The following is a 16,238-nucleotide window of genomic DNA, read 5'->3' as shown; positions in this document are numbered from 1 at the left end:
GTGGAATCCAAATAAAGTTATCTACCCAAAACTGCTTATGGTTTTCTTTCTTTGCAGAATTATACACAAATAGAGCAGCAACAAAATGTGCTTGCTATTATTGGATTTGATATTTTTTATGAAGTCCACTGTGATGTCTTAAGGTTTGTTATGGATAACAGTTACACCGAAATTAGGTTAAGCGTGACTATGATTAAAAGATGACAAACGACTAAATTATTTTTAACATTGAAAAAACATTAATTTTCTGTCAAATTCCTGTTAGCAACATGTTTTCACTTTTCAAGTTTAAAGGATTTATTTTCTAACTATACACAAAAGAACAAAAGTAAATGTAAACTATAAAACAAAAAAGTCAAATCCAGATGACATGATTATATAATATAAGCAAAGTTAGGACCAAGTCATTAACAAAATAAAATATCTGAAAAAAGCAAATCATATATTTCAGCTGTAGCATTTTAATGATACAGTTACGAGAAACTTACCATTATAGTGTAGGTTTTTGAAGACAGGTGTTATTTGACAAATTTCATTAATGTTCTTTAAATCTTTCTGCGTAGCTGCATAAGATGCAGATGATTAGCTCACTAAAGTAGCTTGCAATTCTGTTTGAGTGTGCAAATGTCAGAGAAACCACACTTAAATGCTGGACTAATAACTGTTCCTCCTGTCCATATGGAGCATTATGATTTGTACTGCACTGTATTTATACTACACTGCACTTTTAGTGATAGTTATGAATGGCAAAATGTGCAGTCATACTGTTTAGCAGAAGTTACTCAAGCTGTACCTGAGGGTACAGCGAGCAACGTAACCTAACCCAAATGTGAGACCTCGCTCTCCCTGCTCGGTATCACTTTAATGTTTAATGTACTACGCTACACTACGCCCTGCACAGCCTTTCAGATAGTCTTAGCTATCAAATTCAAATGAATAAGAAGCTAACAAACTTACTACTATTTATTCATGTTCAGTATAAGCAGGAGTAATATGTTGCTGAGTAATAATACAGCAACAACACCTGTTGCAAGAAAAACACTGTTTCAGAGAACATGCATTAACTGTGTAGTGAAGTGGGTCGCAGAGTAAAGGCTGTGTGTGTTTCAATGGGCTTAGTCTTCACCAAGAGCATTAAAGCTGCACAACTCAAACTTTTCTGCACATGCTGAGCTGGGTGTATCACAGTGATTCAAATTCAAGATTGTGTTGCATGTCCCGTGTCTCCACGTGAGGAATGAAAGTTGTATTTGTCAGCACATCTCATGGTATATGAGGATGGAAATGGAGCAGTCTACCTGCCCTTTAAACGCGGCGATTAAGCCGATCATCTGCAGGTTTGTGTGGATTAGAGCCAGATTAGAGTCAAGGAGGACATTGAGAGGCGTGGATCCCTTAAACCTTAAAACATACACAGCTACAAAAGGCTCCAGGCAGCTGCTGCTCTCAGCCCAAGTCCCATTGTTGTGTGACTGTGAAAAGGGATATCTTCCACTTCACGGTAGACCAAGTGGGCTTAAAGGTCTGTGCATCCCCTGCAAAAGTCTCCAGTTGTCTTATCAGAGCACACACTGAGGTATCAGAAAAATGGGCAACTCAACAGGAAGTACAGCGGATGACCTACAGGCAGTGGAAATGCATCTTTGGTACAAGAAATTCATGACCGAGTGCCCCTCAGGTCAGCTCACTCTGCACGAGTTCAAGCAGTTCTTCGGGCTGAAGGGTTTGGACCCAGAGGCCAATGCCTACATAGAGCAGATGTTCCACACGTTTGACATGAACAAGGTAAGACGCCGTGGAGTTCTACTTTGTAGACAGCTACGCTCTCTACTACCGGCAGGGTGAGATAGTTCTTGTGGAACTGCTAGTTTGTGTCATGTTTTGCAAATTTGTTATTAACATTAATAAGAGAATGAACATACCTAACAAAATCAACATCACATGAACAACACGAGACACAAAAGGAACAAATTCAAAACAGAAAGGCAAATAAAATGAGGCTTAAATTTATGATGAGTGTTGAAAAAACATTTGGTTAAAAAAAAAAAAAGATCTTCTTACCAGCTTTTAAATGTTTCCTCTGGGTTATAAAGTTATTAATATTTTCAACAGTAAAATAAAATAACAAGTCAGTGGTCTTTATCTTAAACCACGTTTTTTTTTTTCTTTCACAATAAAAAAGAAATCATGCGTGTTAGTGTTAACATCAGCCTGGTACACTTAGGATTTAGGGCACTAGGAGTCACCCCGCCCGCATGTTGACTTTCAACTGACTTGGAAGTCTATTAAATTATGGAAATGTCCACAGTGTCCCTAGAAAATAGTGGAAAAATAAATACTTTTTTTTCCCAGACCACTTTAAATGCAATATTAGACCTACTTTATGTTCATGTGGGGAGCAGAGTATTGGTAAAACAGAAGCATATTAGCTGAAAGTTTAAGCCTACACAGATCTATGCAACAGCAGATATATTAAAAAACAAAACAAAACATTGCACAGTGGCACTGGCTTAACGGGAAGAATACTACAAGAGATTTTTTGGACTTCAAAAAGGACCATGATTCATTTTTTCATGTGTGCATCTCATTTCAAATAGTATCAAGTCTACAAATTTGTTTTGTGATGTTTTTTTTATCTAATCTGAAGCAAGAATCCAATTTGTCACAAAACGTTATGTTTGTTAGCAACAGCAGATTTGAATAATTTATACTTTAATTAAAACAGAATTTAATTTGTGGGGCAACAGCAGCAATATCTTATAAAACTACTGTTTTTTGTAAATACACAGTTTACTAGGTACACAGAGCTAAATCTAAGACAGTTTTCTAAATCGTGTAAGTTTTGCATTGAAACAGTTTAATCGGCTGAACCTTCTAGAGGCAGCCGTCTGATATTGTTGAACCATGTTGTGTTAAACTAACATAAGTTTCATGTTGTTATTTTACCACAATTGTATGTATCTCAGTAGGAGAACATGTCTGTATAACACAGTACAGTTCTTCCACATCTTCTACAATGATCATACAATTGAATCAACTCCTCTAAACCCGTTTCACACAAAAAGCTTGATCATTTCAACAAAGAGTCTTATCATTTTCACAAAGGAGGATTTGTTATAGGACTGTTGGATCAGACTGATTTAGAGCTTTTAGCTGTAGTTGTCCCTATTAAACTGACAATTGGCCTAACTTTAAAAACTAAAATTCAGATTATTGAATTTAAGATTTTTAAAAAGAATCTACAAGAACCCTGAACACAGACTGACTTATGTGATGCTTTATTGCCAATTCATTTTCTCCCACCTTAGCTTAAATATTTAGTTTTTTTTATCTAAATAATACACGTCCTTTTTAAAAAAAAATGCATTTGGGGCAGCAGCCAATATTTTATTGTTTGATTCAGTAAAGCTGTGGCCTTTTTGCCAGTGATTTTGTGCCCTAACCGATAGAAACACTGGGATGAGATGGTCTGCTGCTGGACTTGTTGGTATTATGCGAGCATTTTTAATCTCTGATCACATTTTATTTGAAAGTTTCTCTGAATATGCAGCAGGATCGTGACTGGAATTGTCTGAGAAGCTGCACATCTATATTTAGTTTCCCCCTCAGCTCACAAAAGGACATGGTAATCTTTGTGCATGATTTAAACTGAGATTATCTGTGAGACAAAGCTTTAATACCACCATTGTTGTTCATGTTCAGACTCAGACACATCCTGGACTTAATCCTCCTTACTGGCATGTTTCAGTTCACTCACATTGCTTTTAAAGTTGAACTGAGAAAGTTCTCTGTCAGCTGAAGGTTGCCTGCCTGCAAATGCTTTAACTATTAAGTAGATGGTCACGAATAAACATTTTTTTGAAAAGGAAGTCACATCGCTGTTCATTTTTCTGCAGGATGGCTACATAGATTTCATGGAGTATGTGGCCGCCCTCAGCCTGGTGATGCGAGGAAAGATGGAGCATAAGCTGCGCTGGTATTTTAAACTTTATGATGTGGATGGAAATGGCTGCATTGACCGACATGAGCTCCTCAACATTATAAAGGCACAGTATACCATGCACCTGCAACACAGGAATTCCTAACATCTCCTGACCTCTATGTAGCATGCTGATTTTCATTCTTCTCCTTCAGGCCATTCGTGCGATCAAGGGCAATGAAAATCACGAGACAACTGCTGAGGATTTCACCAACAGTGTGTTTGACCGGATTGATATAAACAAAGATGGTGGGTGTGTTTTGGCACTGGATGAAGACAGAGAAATCAAAAGTGGTTGGACAGTGTTGAGGCATTTATCAGCCCCTTGAATCAGAAAACAAGAATAGAATATAAATGAAGCTTTTAAATAGAGTAAGAATTTCTTTGCAAAATATGCTAATTTCACTTTTGCAGATACTTAGAGGGGAACTAATCTTACACATCAACGTCTGGACAGGCCTTAAAGTTTAGACCAATACTTCCGTGGCTGCAGGGAGAGGTGCAAAACATGATATACTGCCTTAAGTGATGTCACCTTAGTCACTGTCATACAGGATGGCTGTTAACTCATTTACTACTTCCACGCACTAAACTGTTCCTTCAATAGTTAGAAGTTTGATAAGATTTCTGACATAAATTATAATTATTTTGCATCATAATTATTTTACTGCCAGCTGGTGATCCACACAGATATACATTTGTCCCCATCCTATAAAATGTCGTGCATTGCAATGTGGTATTCAACTAAATTCAACTTGACTATATAAACACATTACAGCCCCTCAAGTTTAAGATGAGCTTCAAAATATTTTTGTTACAGTTTTTTTAAAGCTCACTTTACTTTAAGTTGAAAACATTAACATTTGTATTTCTACAACAGGTGAACTCTCCTTGGAGGAGTTTGTGGCCGGTGCTCGCAGTGATGAAGATTTCATGGAGGTCATGATGAAAAGCCTGGACCTCTCCCACATTGTGGCTATGATCCACAACAGGAGGCGCAGTGTTTAGGATCTGTCCAGTGTGAAGAGCGCCCAACTTCCTCATTCATGAGTGAAGATTCAGTACATCGCCTCTGGTAAAAAGGTCATTTATAGATACAAAGTAATTTCTAATAAAGCCAGTTCAATATAATGTCAGTGATGTGTTAACACTGACATTTCTGAGTTCTAATTTCTACATGAGTGACGTGCTTTTGCGTCACTCAGTCAATCTTTCCAGAACGCTCAATGTCCTGCTTCAATTATGCTGAGCTCTCCCAAGGCCACCTTGAGCATGAGGGATGATCTCTTGGACGGCCCACTTACCCTCCGACATCCCGAGGGATAAAAGAGTCATATAGTTCAGTAGAGTGGCAGTTACATGCACTCAACTATGTTTTCCAAATCTTTTTTTCCTTGGTCTGGATCCCAAATTAAATTTATCATATGTCAGTTTAGCCATTGTTGCCTGAGGGGTTTACAGAAGGAGCTCTGGCTCGGCAGTGTGCTAAACATCCATGATAATTTGATTAGGTCACTGGCTATAATACAAAAGCACGTGAGAGTTTCCACTGAGATTTAGTGCAGAGCACATTCTCAAATGTTAATTTACCAACAGACAAAAAAAAAAAAAAAATACTGGTGGTTTTGTTTGAGTTTTTTGTTGAATGATTAACTTCTGATTTATTATAAATACAGATAATAGATAACATTTGTTTTGTCAGCAACACTCGACTGGTGCCTTTTTGGAAGACTGCAGAATGTTTTTAGCTGTTGTTTGTACAATAAAAGTGATTAAAAAAACATTTAAATTAAGTGTGTAATGTTCAGGGTCAACATTGGAGCTTTTACCCAACAAATAGCCAAATATATCAGCAAAGAGTGATGTTTACTTTCTCAGATTGTTTAATATAAATAATAATGTGGCAAAAGCAATGACATTATCCAGTATTCACAAGAAAAATGAAAATTCTTCCTTTTCTACAAATGATACAAGTCAAGTTGAGCTCTGACGAATGTCTACTTGCGCAATTGCATCTTCAGTAGAACAATAGAACAAGGCTGACATAGTTGTTGAGATTGTGCAGTGCCTGTAACAGTGGTGCATGTGAGTAGAGATTGATTCAGGTACATTAAGTCAGTAGGTTGAAAATAAAGAATTTTCTGGAACAGAGTTTTTAATTCTTCTTTTCTATTCTAAACATTCTGCAGCCCCTCAAATTTCTCGTGTGCTGTCATCTAAAGGTCACCCCTTGCTTATTTATTTATATATTTATTTTACATACACAGTTTGCAAAAAGTCCATTCTGGAGATCTGACTTGATCAGCAGCTAAAAAAAACTAAAATCATGAAGTCACCTGATTGTAAATCTGACAAGTTATCAGGTGTTAAAGAATAAAAAATATGTGTGCTACAGAAATGTCTATATTTTTTCCAGTATTTCCTGTATTCTTTGAGTTCTACTGACATACAGTTTAAGGATCTCAGGCCTGAAATGTTCAAGGATTGAAGGAGATTTAATAAACTGCAGCCCATTTTTCTTTGCAGGATTAATTTAAAATACAAGCTTTTAAATTTCCTCCATGATAGTGACAGTATCTATTTGACTTTAGTAACCTCAGGGTAAAAAAAATCACATGGCAGAAATAAACTCTTTCCTTTGAGCAAGGACAATGATTCACCTGCATTATGGCAAGGTTGATCTATTTCAGGTAGAAATGCTACAGCTGCACCACAATAAAACATTCTCACATTGAGAGTTGCAATTATATTATATAATCCATGTCTCTGTAAGGTGGTAAAATGGAAAAGAAATACTGACTATTTGGACCTTTTTTAGGCCCATAGCAAATATAAGTTCTTTAACAAATCTAAATCAAAGATCTTAAGATGTAAAAATAACATTTATTTTATTCAAATGGAAATATTTAACATGGTTTCTTAGGCAAACTCGAATCCTTACTTGTCAACCACAAGGGGGCAGCGACATAATCTGATTAATTTTCCTCCTCATAAATCCCACCAGAAGTCTGAGCTTCTTGTTTTGCCAAGTGCTTGTCCTTAAGCCCCTTGTTCTTGTGGAGAGAGAAATCCCCTTTGTCTTACTGTGTCTGTGTGTCACCTCCTCTTTCAGCTGGCTCACAGGAAGTCATACAGATACTTCACAATATCAAAGTTCACTGTCCTGGAAGATAAGTCACCCAGCATATTTTCAGTGAAAAAACTGTAAATGATCAATTCCCTTGAATACTTGAGTCAGTATCAGCCTTTTTTTTTAACAAATATGCACACACACCTGGAAATCGCACAGATGAAATCCATGGAGACGGCACATTTGTATTTTGGGGCATCGAGCTGGTCGTCATGACTGACCTGAGCCAATAGCTGTAAGGTCACCAGAGAGGAGATCTAAATATGGAGAGAGAAAAGCCCAAATGACTCCACACTTTGATGCAGAGGCACAACATGATGAGAGCCAGTTGCACAGTTATGGGTCAAGCCTAATTCTGTAAAATTATTTTATGCTCAGGCACATAAATAGATCAGCATTTGGCTACAAATCCAAAAACTCATGACCATATGGGTAGAAAACATTCACTGAAGACCTGGAGATCATTTTGTTTTGAAATATTATCATTTAAAATTATCCCCAGCCTTTTACTCCAATTATTTAGCGAAATATGTTGCAAATCATCCAAAAGCGTAGACGTGGAGAGATTAAAGGTAGCAGCCTGTTTGGACTCTGACCTGGGAGAAGATGCTGGCAGTAGGAGCGACTCGGCTGTCCACAACACTGTAGAAAATAGCAAGCAAGCGATCCAAAGGGAAAGGTTTGGGTCCCAAAAGGTGGTTACTTGTCTGGAAGATAATGACATCATGCTTTGTCATATGGGGAAACAAGACCAAAATCAGTATTGTATAAAAATCGTGCTAAGACGATCACCTTTTCATTTTTCTTCAAGAAGTTAGTTTTCCTTATTTTACCATGGTGCTGTTGGGAGGAAACAAAGGGACATGAAAACATTTAATGGGAGGCCACCGGCCTGTGTGTTCTTTCTCTCGTAGTTTTCTTTCTCCCTCTCTCTCTCTGACCCTCTCTGCAGGTGTCCCCGGCTTTGGAGCTGTGTGTTTTCCAGTGCGCAGCTATTAGTCCTACCAACCTGCCTGACGTTTTGTTGTTGCTTGTTTCTTCTCTCTCGACTTTCCACTCACACCAACCGGTCAAGGCAGATGGCCGCCCACCCCGAGCCTCGTTCTGCTGGAGGTTTCTTCCGTTAAAGGGAGTTTTTCCTCTCCACTCTTGCCAAGGGCTTGCTCCAGGGGAAATTATTGGGTTTTCTCTATACATCTTTATTCTGTAAAGTGCCTTGAGATGACTTTGGCACTATATAAATAAAGTTGAATTGAAGTGAAAGTCACAAAGTTGTAAAAGTGCTTTTCAGTCTGTACCAACACAGGACACCCTCTATCCTCAGACTGTTGATTGCATAAGTAAGACAACCCCAGGAGTAGCATTTTAACTCTTGTCAAATCCTAATAACTCTGGGATTCCCTATGGCCGAGGGGTTTAAGATGCTGACTCTGGAGCATTTTCACACAAATCTGAAACATGCAAACACTGTGTTTGCAACACATAATTTTCCCTCCAGTTCATTTTGAGACAATTCACTAATCAAAACAAATGCCATTACTCCAAGGAAATGAATAAAAGTGCAATGTACAGCTACCTTGAGAAAAAAGCGTTTGTCTGTGCGGGCAGGATTATAGGATGCCAGGTAGGCAGCAATCAACAGGAACTTCGAGTAATAAGGCAGTTCAACGTGAGTGTGAGCAGACAACCCTTAAGAGGAAGAGAAACAAGTACAACCAGTCAAATATACTCTAGATCTGAAAATTTAAAAAGACACACAGAGATTCATGCCAAACATTAAAGTGTGAGGTTCAATGCAACACAAACTCCAGCTTGAATTCATTGGTATAAACCTCATCAGTGGTTTAATATCTGGTCTGTTAACCTGTTATGTCATCAACTACAATAACAGTCTGTGATGGTACCTCTTAAGATTCCAGTTTCTTTCTCCTCCATTTGCTGCATTTGTTCCCACTGAAGACTAAACATAAGAGAGATACAATAACAATATCAGTAATCAACTCATTTCAGGCAACAAACAGGCAGAACTGTGAGAATGATTTGTTTTGATCACAAGTTACGTGATTTGATTGTTGCATCAGAATATTGTGAGAAACACTGACCTGGACACTTCTCGAAGGTAAACTGTCTGCATGGCTTTTTTTAAATGAGGCTCAATGTTTCTCCACAGCTTGTGTGTGTCTGTCTCTTTCACTAATCACATACAACACACACCACAGTGATAGCTTGTGAGTTCAAGTTCAATTACAAAAGCAGCAGCAGGGATATAATAGAACATGCACAGGAAAACTATAATGTTCTTAAAGTTACACTGATCAATTTCTCTAATTTCTCACCAATAACTTAACACCATAAGTTTTTTTGAGAGAAATATTATGGTAGGACTTTTTTTTTTTAAAGTAGGTATACGACAATAATAAATTCAGCTTTACAGCTGTCAAGTGGGCACCAACACAATACAAGTGAATGAATGGGTCAGTACATACAGTTTTGTTTGGAAAAAATGGCAAAGAAAATTAAAGCATCTTGTAATACACTTTAAAAAGTTCAGATGGAAGTACATGTCAACATGGTAGCAAGATCCCACTTCAAATTTACAAAGAAGCAGCAAAAATAGGGTAATATGATTATCAATCAGCTGCTAGATGAATGCATATAACTCTTTATGTGTTACCTTTTCCTTCTTCCACAGGCTCACAGAACTTTGAAAAGTTGAGAGCCGCCTAGTTGATAGAAAATAAAAACAGTTAAATTAATGAAGCAAGACTGAAAGAAAAGCAATGAGTGGGTGTGTGTTTGTCTAACCAGGTGGCGAAGCTCTCTAAGGTCCCGACAAACTGAGTAAAAGACTCCCAGCAGGATGTTGATGTAGGAAGAGTAAAACTCAGCTGAATATGAGGGATGTCTGTCCCGAGACAAGATCTGCTGCAGCTCACCTATTAAGCATTTATGGAGATTTTTTTCTTTTAGAAATTAAGTCTCCCCACAACAACCGACAGATTCTCACATATCAATTACAGTGATTTACTTTGCTTCATTCAGGGGTGTTTTAATAATGCCTCAACATTCATTACCTAGAGTGTTAGAACAAAATCGCAGGTACAAATCTCACATCTCACCCTGCATCTGTCAACTGTGCGTCATTGTTATGCAGTGTGGTGAGAGCTACACATGACACTGGCTGCAGCATGTGTGAGAGTAATACCTTTACTGTAGTCAGGGAAATTGAGCACAAGTGGCTCAAAACAGCCAGTATTTGGTCTGAACTTGTCCCAGACTATTTCACTAAGCAGGATGACAGTAACATTGTCCTCTACCTAGAAAAAGGAAAAACAAAAACAAAAACAAATTAATGTATAATGTATGTATGTTTACAGGACACTACAGACTATGGCTACATGCAGTGCTACCTCATTGAATGTAGGTTCTGGTATATGTTTTATCGTAGATGTTAATTTGGTGCTTTGCTTTATTTTCATTTTAAACTGAATATTGTTGTGGGCTTTTCGTTGTACAGAATAAGCTATTTGAAAACATCACACTTGGCTCTGGAAATGAGATTTGCCAAAAAAAAAACAAACATTAATATACAAGTGTTTATATGGATGAAACTAGAAGACAAAAAAAAAACAACAAAAAAAAAACACTGTCAACAGATTTCAAAATAAAAAATGAAATATTCGGGATTAAACTAATATTTGTTTGAGTCCTTGAACGGACACAAAATATTTTGAAAAGGCTTTTTCAAAAAGACATAGGTAGCAGCAGCAATCAAAAGGCTGAACAAAAAATGGCATTTACAATGCTGAAGCCAAAATTTAGACCCAGGGTCCAATAATTATACTACAAAAGAAACTGGTTAGTAGCTTACACAAAAGATCTACACACAATCTAAGAATGATGATCCAGTAATGGTCTTCGCATCATATAGTTATACAGACATGAGCCACAACAGAAACACTGGTTAATAAACATATAACACTATAACATAGCACAAACATCTCATTCAGCCTATAATATGTCAGAAAATATATCCAATGAGACATCTATCTATCTATCTATCTATCTATCTATCTATCTATCTATCTATCTCACATACAAACACACACACCCACACTTAAATCAGAGCAAACTATATTTCTCACATTTTAGAAGCTGGAAACTGAGCATTTATGTCTAACTTTTTATTTAGTGATTAGCTGGCTTTTAAAATTGAATTCAGTATATCACAATTAATTTACTGTCAGTCAACAAACCAATTAAACTCCTCACTGTTTAAGGCAAGTGATCTATACTACAATTACAGCAGTGTCGCTCCTATCATTTGTATTGACTCAGGCAGTTTTTTTTGTGTCTTCAATAAATAGCAAATTACATGACAGGAAAAACAGTCCAGAATCAGGCTGCTGTTTCACTTTTGAGCAGATACCTTGTATTGAGGTACCCTGACATTGTTACAGAGAATAAAATCATTGCATTCTTACAGAAGTCAGAAATCATCATAGGTATTCGGCTGACAGAGCAACACCATCGTAAATGTGTCACCAATTTTGGGGAGAAACAATGCAGCTCTTTTTGGAATTATGCAATCTGTAGAATTGTGATTCTCTGTGCATGTTAGTAATATATACAAACCTAATCTAACCTTTGTTTGTCTCTTTTAGCTTTAGTCAAACATTGAAAAACAACCTAACCCTGGAATATCCTTCTTGTGATAGAACATACATTAATTATTGTGTCATCCATGACATGTAAATCTGCATTCTAACCAATCCAATATTGTGTCTAATAGCACCGAAGGTTTGCTCTTTAACATTCAAACTTCCACTAGAAAACAGCTTAAAACGCACCAATAATCACATAAATGTTTTTACCATAGCTATCTTTAACCAAAAGCCCACTTTCCCAAGAGCTCAACAAACTTCATGGTCACTTATTACAAAAAAGTTTCTTCCATTTGCGCAGTGCAAAAACAACACGGTGGCTCAAAAGAGTGATAACACAAAGAACTTGATGCAATTTCTCACCAGTTCCTGCAGACGTAGGAGAGCGGGGAGGACATTGGCATCAGTGTCCCTGAGAAGCTCAGCTTTTTCCATTACCTGAAAAAATATATAGACATATTAGAACTTCTTTTGTAACAACTAATTAAAACTGAGGTTTTTTTAATTTCTGTGTCTTATCAAAGCATATTACAGTGTTTTCTGCAGAAAGCTCACAAAATGTTACTTTTCATGAAGCCAAAAAGGATTATACTGTGTTCTGTGCTGGCAGAAAATCATACTTATGTTCTCTAAGCTAATGCATCTCGAGCTTTGTTTAGCATCTATTTGTATATGTAATCACTACTAATCATAGTAACTTTGATGATCCATGGATTGGAGTAATTTGACATGCCAAGTGAAGAGGAATTTTATGGTTGAATGTAAAGGCCACGGTACTCACAATGTATCGTGTTTCTTTGGCAGGAGACTGGGAGCACTGCTGCCTGTAGACGCGTACAAAATCAGACAGGGAAGGACTGCAGGGAAGCAGCGAGGCGGCATCGGAGCCGAAAAACGACCGCAGCACATGTTCAAACAGCAACACGACAGAAACACATTCGACACAGCTGACTGTGGCATGAGGCAACTGTGGAGAGGAGGGATGATGATGATGAAAGACAGCTTGAAATAATGTCCACATTGTGTTGACTCTGTCCTTTTCCTTCTAATGCACACGGAGTAGTGCTTTCCACTTAATGACAATTAAGCATTTAAATTTGTAACTGTCTTTTGGTGAAATCTGATCATGGTGAAGAAAAAGATGGGTTGTTAAATAAATACCAAATAAAAGGTAATGACAGAGTTGCAATCTGTCATTTGTTTAAGTCATCACTTTGTGTAAATTTGTCTGAGAAACTGTATGTGGTCATTTTCACTCTTGTTTGACATTTTGTAGAATAAGTAATTATCTGATTAATCACTGATAAAAATAACACATGTAGTTAGTTATTACCTTAGGAACTTTAATGTGCATTATGAAAAGCTATTCCAGTGCTTATTTCCTCAGACAACAGCCATATTTAACAAGGAGAGTAAACACTAGTTTTCACACTTTAGTTCAGGTTATATATTTCTGTGAACACATTGTTTTTGGCACAGAAAAATTAATTCAGCTGTTACATATTTTATTTAGACTCTAATTTATTCTTATACGTATATTCATTCTTATCGACACTTTGCTTCTTTGAACACTCATTGTTTGATCATGTTTATACAAAATCTTATTATTATTATTACTACATTTTTTCCTGCTGTTTGATGTTAATGTTGGGCTTCTGTTGAGAGTGGATTACACTGAATTCCTTATACATGCTACTTGATGAATAAATCTGAGTCCAACTTTGAAATAAGAGGGTACAGTTCACAAAAAAGAATTAGAATACATGACAACATGATGAGGATAAACAACAGAAGAGACGGGCAAGAGATTTCTAAAATCATTAAGAGATTATGCATTCTGCATTTCAAAGACTTTAGCATTACATATTTGTGGTTGCGCTTACTTGCCTATATCATCTCCCCGAGGGTAAAGACTTGTGTGGGTGAAAAGAGTGGGAAACATAATTAAGACTTTAAAAAGCTTTTATATGTAATTTATAAAAAATATTTTACAGGAAGATGGCAAAGTTTTTTCCCCTAAATCAGACACTCAGCAAATCTGTCCATACATTTTAAGTTAGGAAGGGAAATATAACCCAATGCAGATCAGACTGCCTTCTTAAACTTTTTATTCCTTTAATAAAAATAGTTATGAGAGTTATATGGTGAAGGACTATGCTTTCTTTCACTGCCTGATGAGAAATGCTTGGCATGACTGACATGCCAGCATCCGTGTAAGCTTTAAACTTAAAGTAGTGATAGTCAAACCTTTTACATTCAGCAATCACAATACAGCAGATTAAGTAGTTCAAGCCTAAACACAGTTTTCAGCAGAGAAAGTAAATTTATTTTTCATTTTGATAACAAAATCTGACACCAGGCCTGAAAAAACAAAATACGAACCTAAAAAAAAAAAAACACCACTCAAGACATGCTGGGGTCCATAACATGACAGTCACTGTTTTTCTCTTACCTCAAGTTCCTTCAGCAAAACATGCATCACATGACTCTTCCCTGAAGCCCGATGACCATAGATGAAGATTGAAGGGTAGCTGTACTGTTGTGGCTGTAAGAACAAATTCAAGTAATTTTGTACTTAATGTGACTGTGATATTTCATAATGGTTGTTAATAATCTAAACAGATTTAGCTTCTATTGGTTATTTGTCAGAACTTAATTATAAAGCTGATGTGTCTGAATAAAGACATTGATATTTACTTACGAAAAAATTTCATTAATAAATTGATTAACAGTTTAGCCCTTAACTGTTAATGCAGAACACTCTTTAAATGGCATTGTAACTGTGCTGTCGACCTTTTTTTGCTGCTGTAGTAAAACCTCTGAAAACCTATCTTTGGATGCTTATACATTCGCCTTATCGAGTAGTGTATGTAACACTGATTCTATCCACTGGGTGGCTATAAAAGTTGAGGTAAAAAAAAAAATCTTTTCAGATATAATTTCTAGACACCCTAACAATCATATTAGTTAAAGAGCATAAATCCGACTATTAAATATATATCTATGGGTCAACCGCTTGGTTGAGCTGCCAGCGTAAGGAGGCCGTTTGAACAGCTTAGCTTAAGATAATTTCAAGGTTCATTTCTCATTTTCTACACATTTTCTAACCATTGGTGTTCATTGAATTTGTAAGCTACACAGACATAATTATATCAAAATGTTCAGCTACTTGTGAACACATTACATATATGAACCTTAATTCATACCTGTAAATATCTAAGCTGTGGCTTTTATATTTTTTGAGATAGAGCTGTCTAAAGCCACCCATGCAGTTCTGGATTGCACCATTCATTTGATTTGTGAGTTGTTGAACAAATGATCGTAGCTCAAAAAACATCACACAGCTTCGATATTTATATTGTATGAATCTGTACAATTGTGTGAACATTTTCATAATGATATGCCAATATACACATTTTGCAATACTCAGTTTGACTCTCTCACACACACACTACTACTCAAAGTATGTATTCTAATCTCTTTTATGATTTATACGAAAACAATAATAATTCTGTTGCAGAAACAAAGGAAATCCATTCCTGCCTAGGAATAACACCAACAGGACAAGTTAACCAGTAGGTTAAATTGCAAATAATACCCAAAAAATACCCTAAATTGGCAGCTCAACCAGCTGGTTGACTTGCATATCTGCTTCTTGGTTGGGTAATCTGACAAATTTCACTAAGGATTATTTTTTTAGCAAATGTATTTCTTAGTGTAGACGTTAAAGGGTTAGAATTCCTACATTTCATAAAAAGCCTTTGAACTGCACTGTACCTATGAACGCAGCTGTACAAATCACGTTTATTACTAATAGGAATAGTATCAAACCGCCACGTGCTTTGCCCACAATATAGTAAACAATAATGTTTACTTGAATCCTTATTAAGAGCTCAATGTAGCCTTAGCAAACGTCCCTGTTATTCTCATAACTCAGAAAACCAGAGTAGCCGAAGTTAAATACTGTGCTCCCAACTTAAAATACCTCCCCCATAAGCGACAGCAGCATCCCAGCCTGGACCTCTCTGCATGGCAGCAGCTCTGCGACCTTCTGCAGTCTCCCCTCCTCGTACCCTGGATGCTGTAACAGCGTTGTCATCCCGCTCGCTATATTACCAGGTGTATGACAACGCCGACGAGGCCGGAGACCTGCGGCCACAAACAAGGGAACTAAGGTTAACGTTAGCTTAAATGCGCTGCGTAAGTTTTTTTTTATTTCTTTTCTTAATTAACGACATGTTCGAGATCTAAACTCAAAATTTAACCAAACATATATTTACTATATATACGAACGAGTGGTCTTAAATTATTGTTACCTGAAAATACAACGTGTAACAAATAAATAGCGTGAAAAACAAAAGTTAGTTAAAGCTTAAGAACGGAGACAGCGAACAACACTCGTAGGAGTTTCGCGCGCGCCTTCAGATTACGTCAAATGACGGTTTCCCATCAGCAGCCACTCACA

The 16,238-nt window shown here is 36.8% G+C and overlaps 2 protein-coding genes across 2 annotated transcripts; one reads left to right on the top strand and one right to left on the bottom strand.

Annotated features, from left to right (window-relative positions):
• The first annotated feature begins 1,293 nt into the window (after positions 1-1,293).
• Positions 1,294-5,622, top strand: guca1aa (guanylate cyclase activator 1Aa). The gene is made up of 4 exons (XM_067491221.1): positions 1,294-1,785; positions 3,897-4,046; positions 4,135-4,228; positions 4,860-5,622. The coding sequence occupies exons 1-4, from the start codon at positions 1,588-1,590 to the stop codon at positions 4,985-4,987; spliced, it is 570 nt and encodes a 189-aa protein (XP_067347322.1). The 5' UTR covers positions 1,294-1,587; the 3' UTR covers positions 4,988-5,622.
• A 157-nt stretch (positions 5,623-5,779) lies between these two features.
• On the bottom strand, positions 5,780-16,198 carry orc5 (origin recognition complex, subunit 5). Its single transcript, XM_067491213.1, has 15 exons — positions 16,090-16,198; positions 15,759-15,922; positions 14,226-14,318; positions 12,555-12,740; positions 12,137-12,211; positions 10,315-10,426; positions 9,915-10,045; positions 9,784-9,832; positions 9,212-9,302; positions 9,014-9,069; positions 8,686-8,798; positions 7,902-7,949; positions 7,706-7,816; positions 7,254-7,366; positions 5,780-7,142 (listed from the first exon to the last, which is right to left on the bottom strand). Exons 2-15 carry the CDS (start codon positions 15,870-15,872, stop codon positions 7,097-7,099), a joined length of 1,338 nt encoding a protein of 445 aa, XP_067347314.1. The 5' UTR covers positions 15,873-15,922; positions 16,090-16,198; the 3' UTR covers positions 5,780-7,096.
• Positions 16,199-16,238: the final 40 nt, after the last annotated feature.

Source organism: Channa argus, chromosome 21 (genome assembly GCF_033026475.1).
Source record: "Channa argus isolate prfri chromosome 21, Channa argus male v1.0, whole genome shotgun sequence".
NCBI lineage: Eukaryota > Metazoa > Chordata > Actinopteri > Anabantiformes > Channidae > Channa > Channa argus.
This window is presented reverse-complemented; position numbering and strand designations above follow the sequence as displayed.

Excerpts from the sequence above, each read along its gene's own strand:
- guca1aa (XM_067491221.1), top strand. The coding sequence starts at position 1,588 with ATGGGCAACTCAACAGGAAGTACAGCGGATGACCTACAGGCAGTGGAA. Across the intron at positions 1,786-3,896 it reads ACACGTTTGACATGAACAAG|GATGGCTACATAGATTTCAT; the intron begins GTAAGACGCCGT and ends ATTTTTCTGCAG. Across the intron at positions 4,229-4,859 it reads GATTGATATAAACAAAGATG|GTGAACTCTCCTTGGAGGAG; the intron begins GTGGGTGTGTTT and ends TTTCTACAACAG.
- orc5 (XM_067491213.1), bottom strand. The coding sequence starts at position 15,872 with ATGACAACGCTGTTACAGCATCCAGGGTACGAGGAGGGGAGACTGCAG. Across the intron at positions 12,741-14,225 it reads TTTTGCTGAAGGAACTTGAG|TTGCCTCATGCCACAGTCAG; the intron begins GTAAGAGAAAAA and ends TCCTCTCCACAG. Across the intron at positions 9,833-9,914 it reads TTAGAGAGCTTCGCCACCTG|GCGGCTCTCAACTTTTCAAA; the intron begins GTTAGACAAACA and ends TCTATCAACTAG.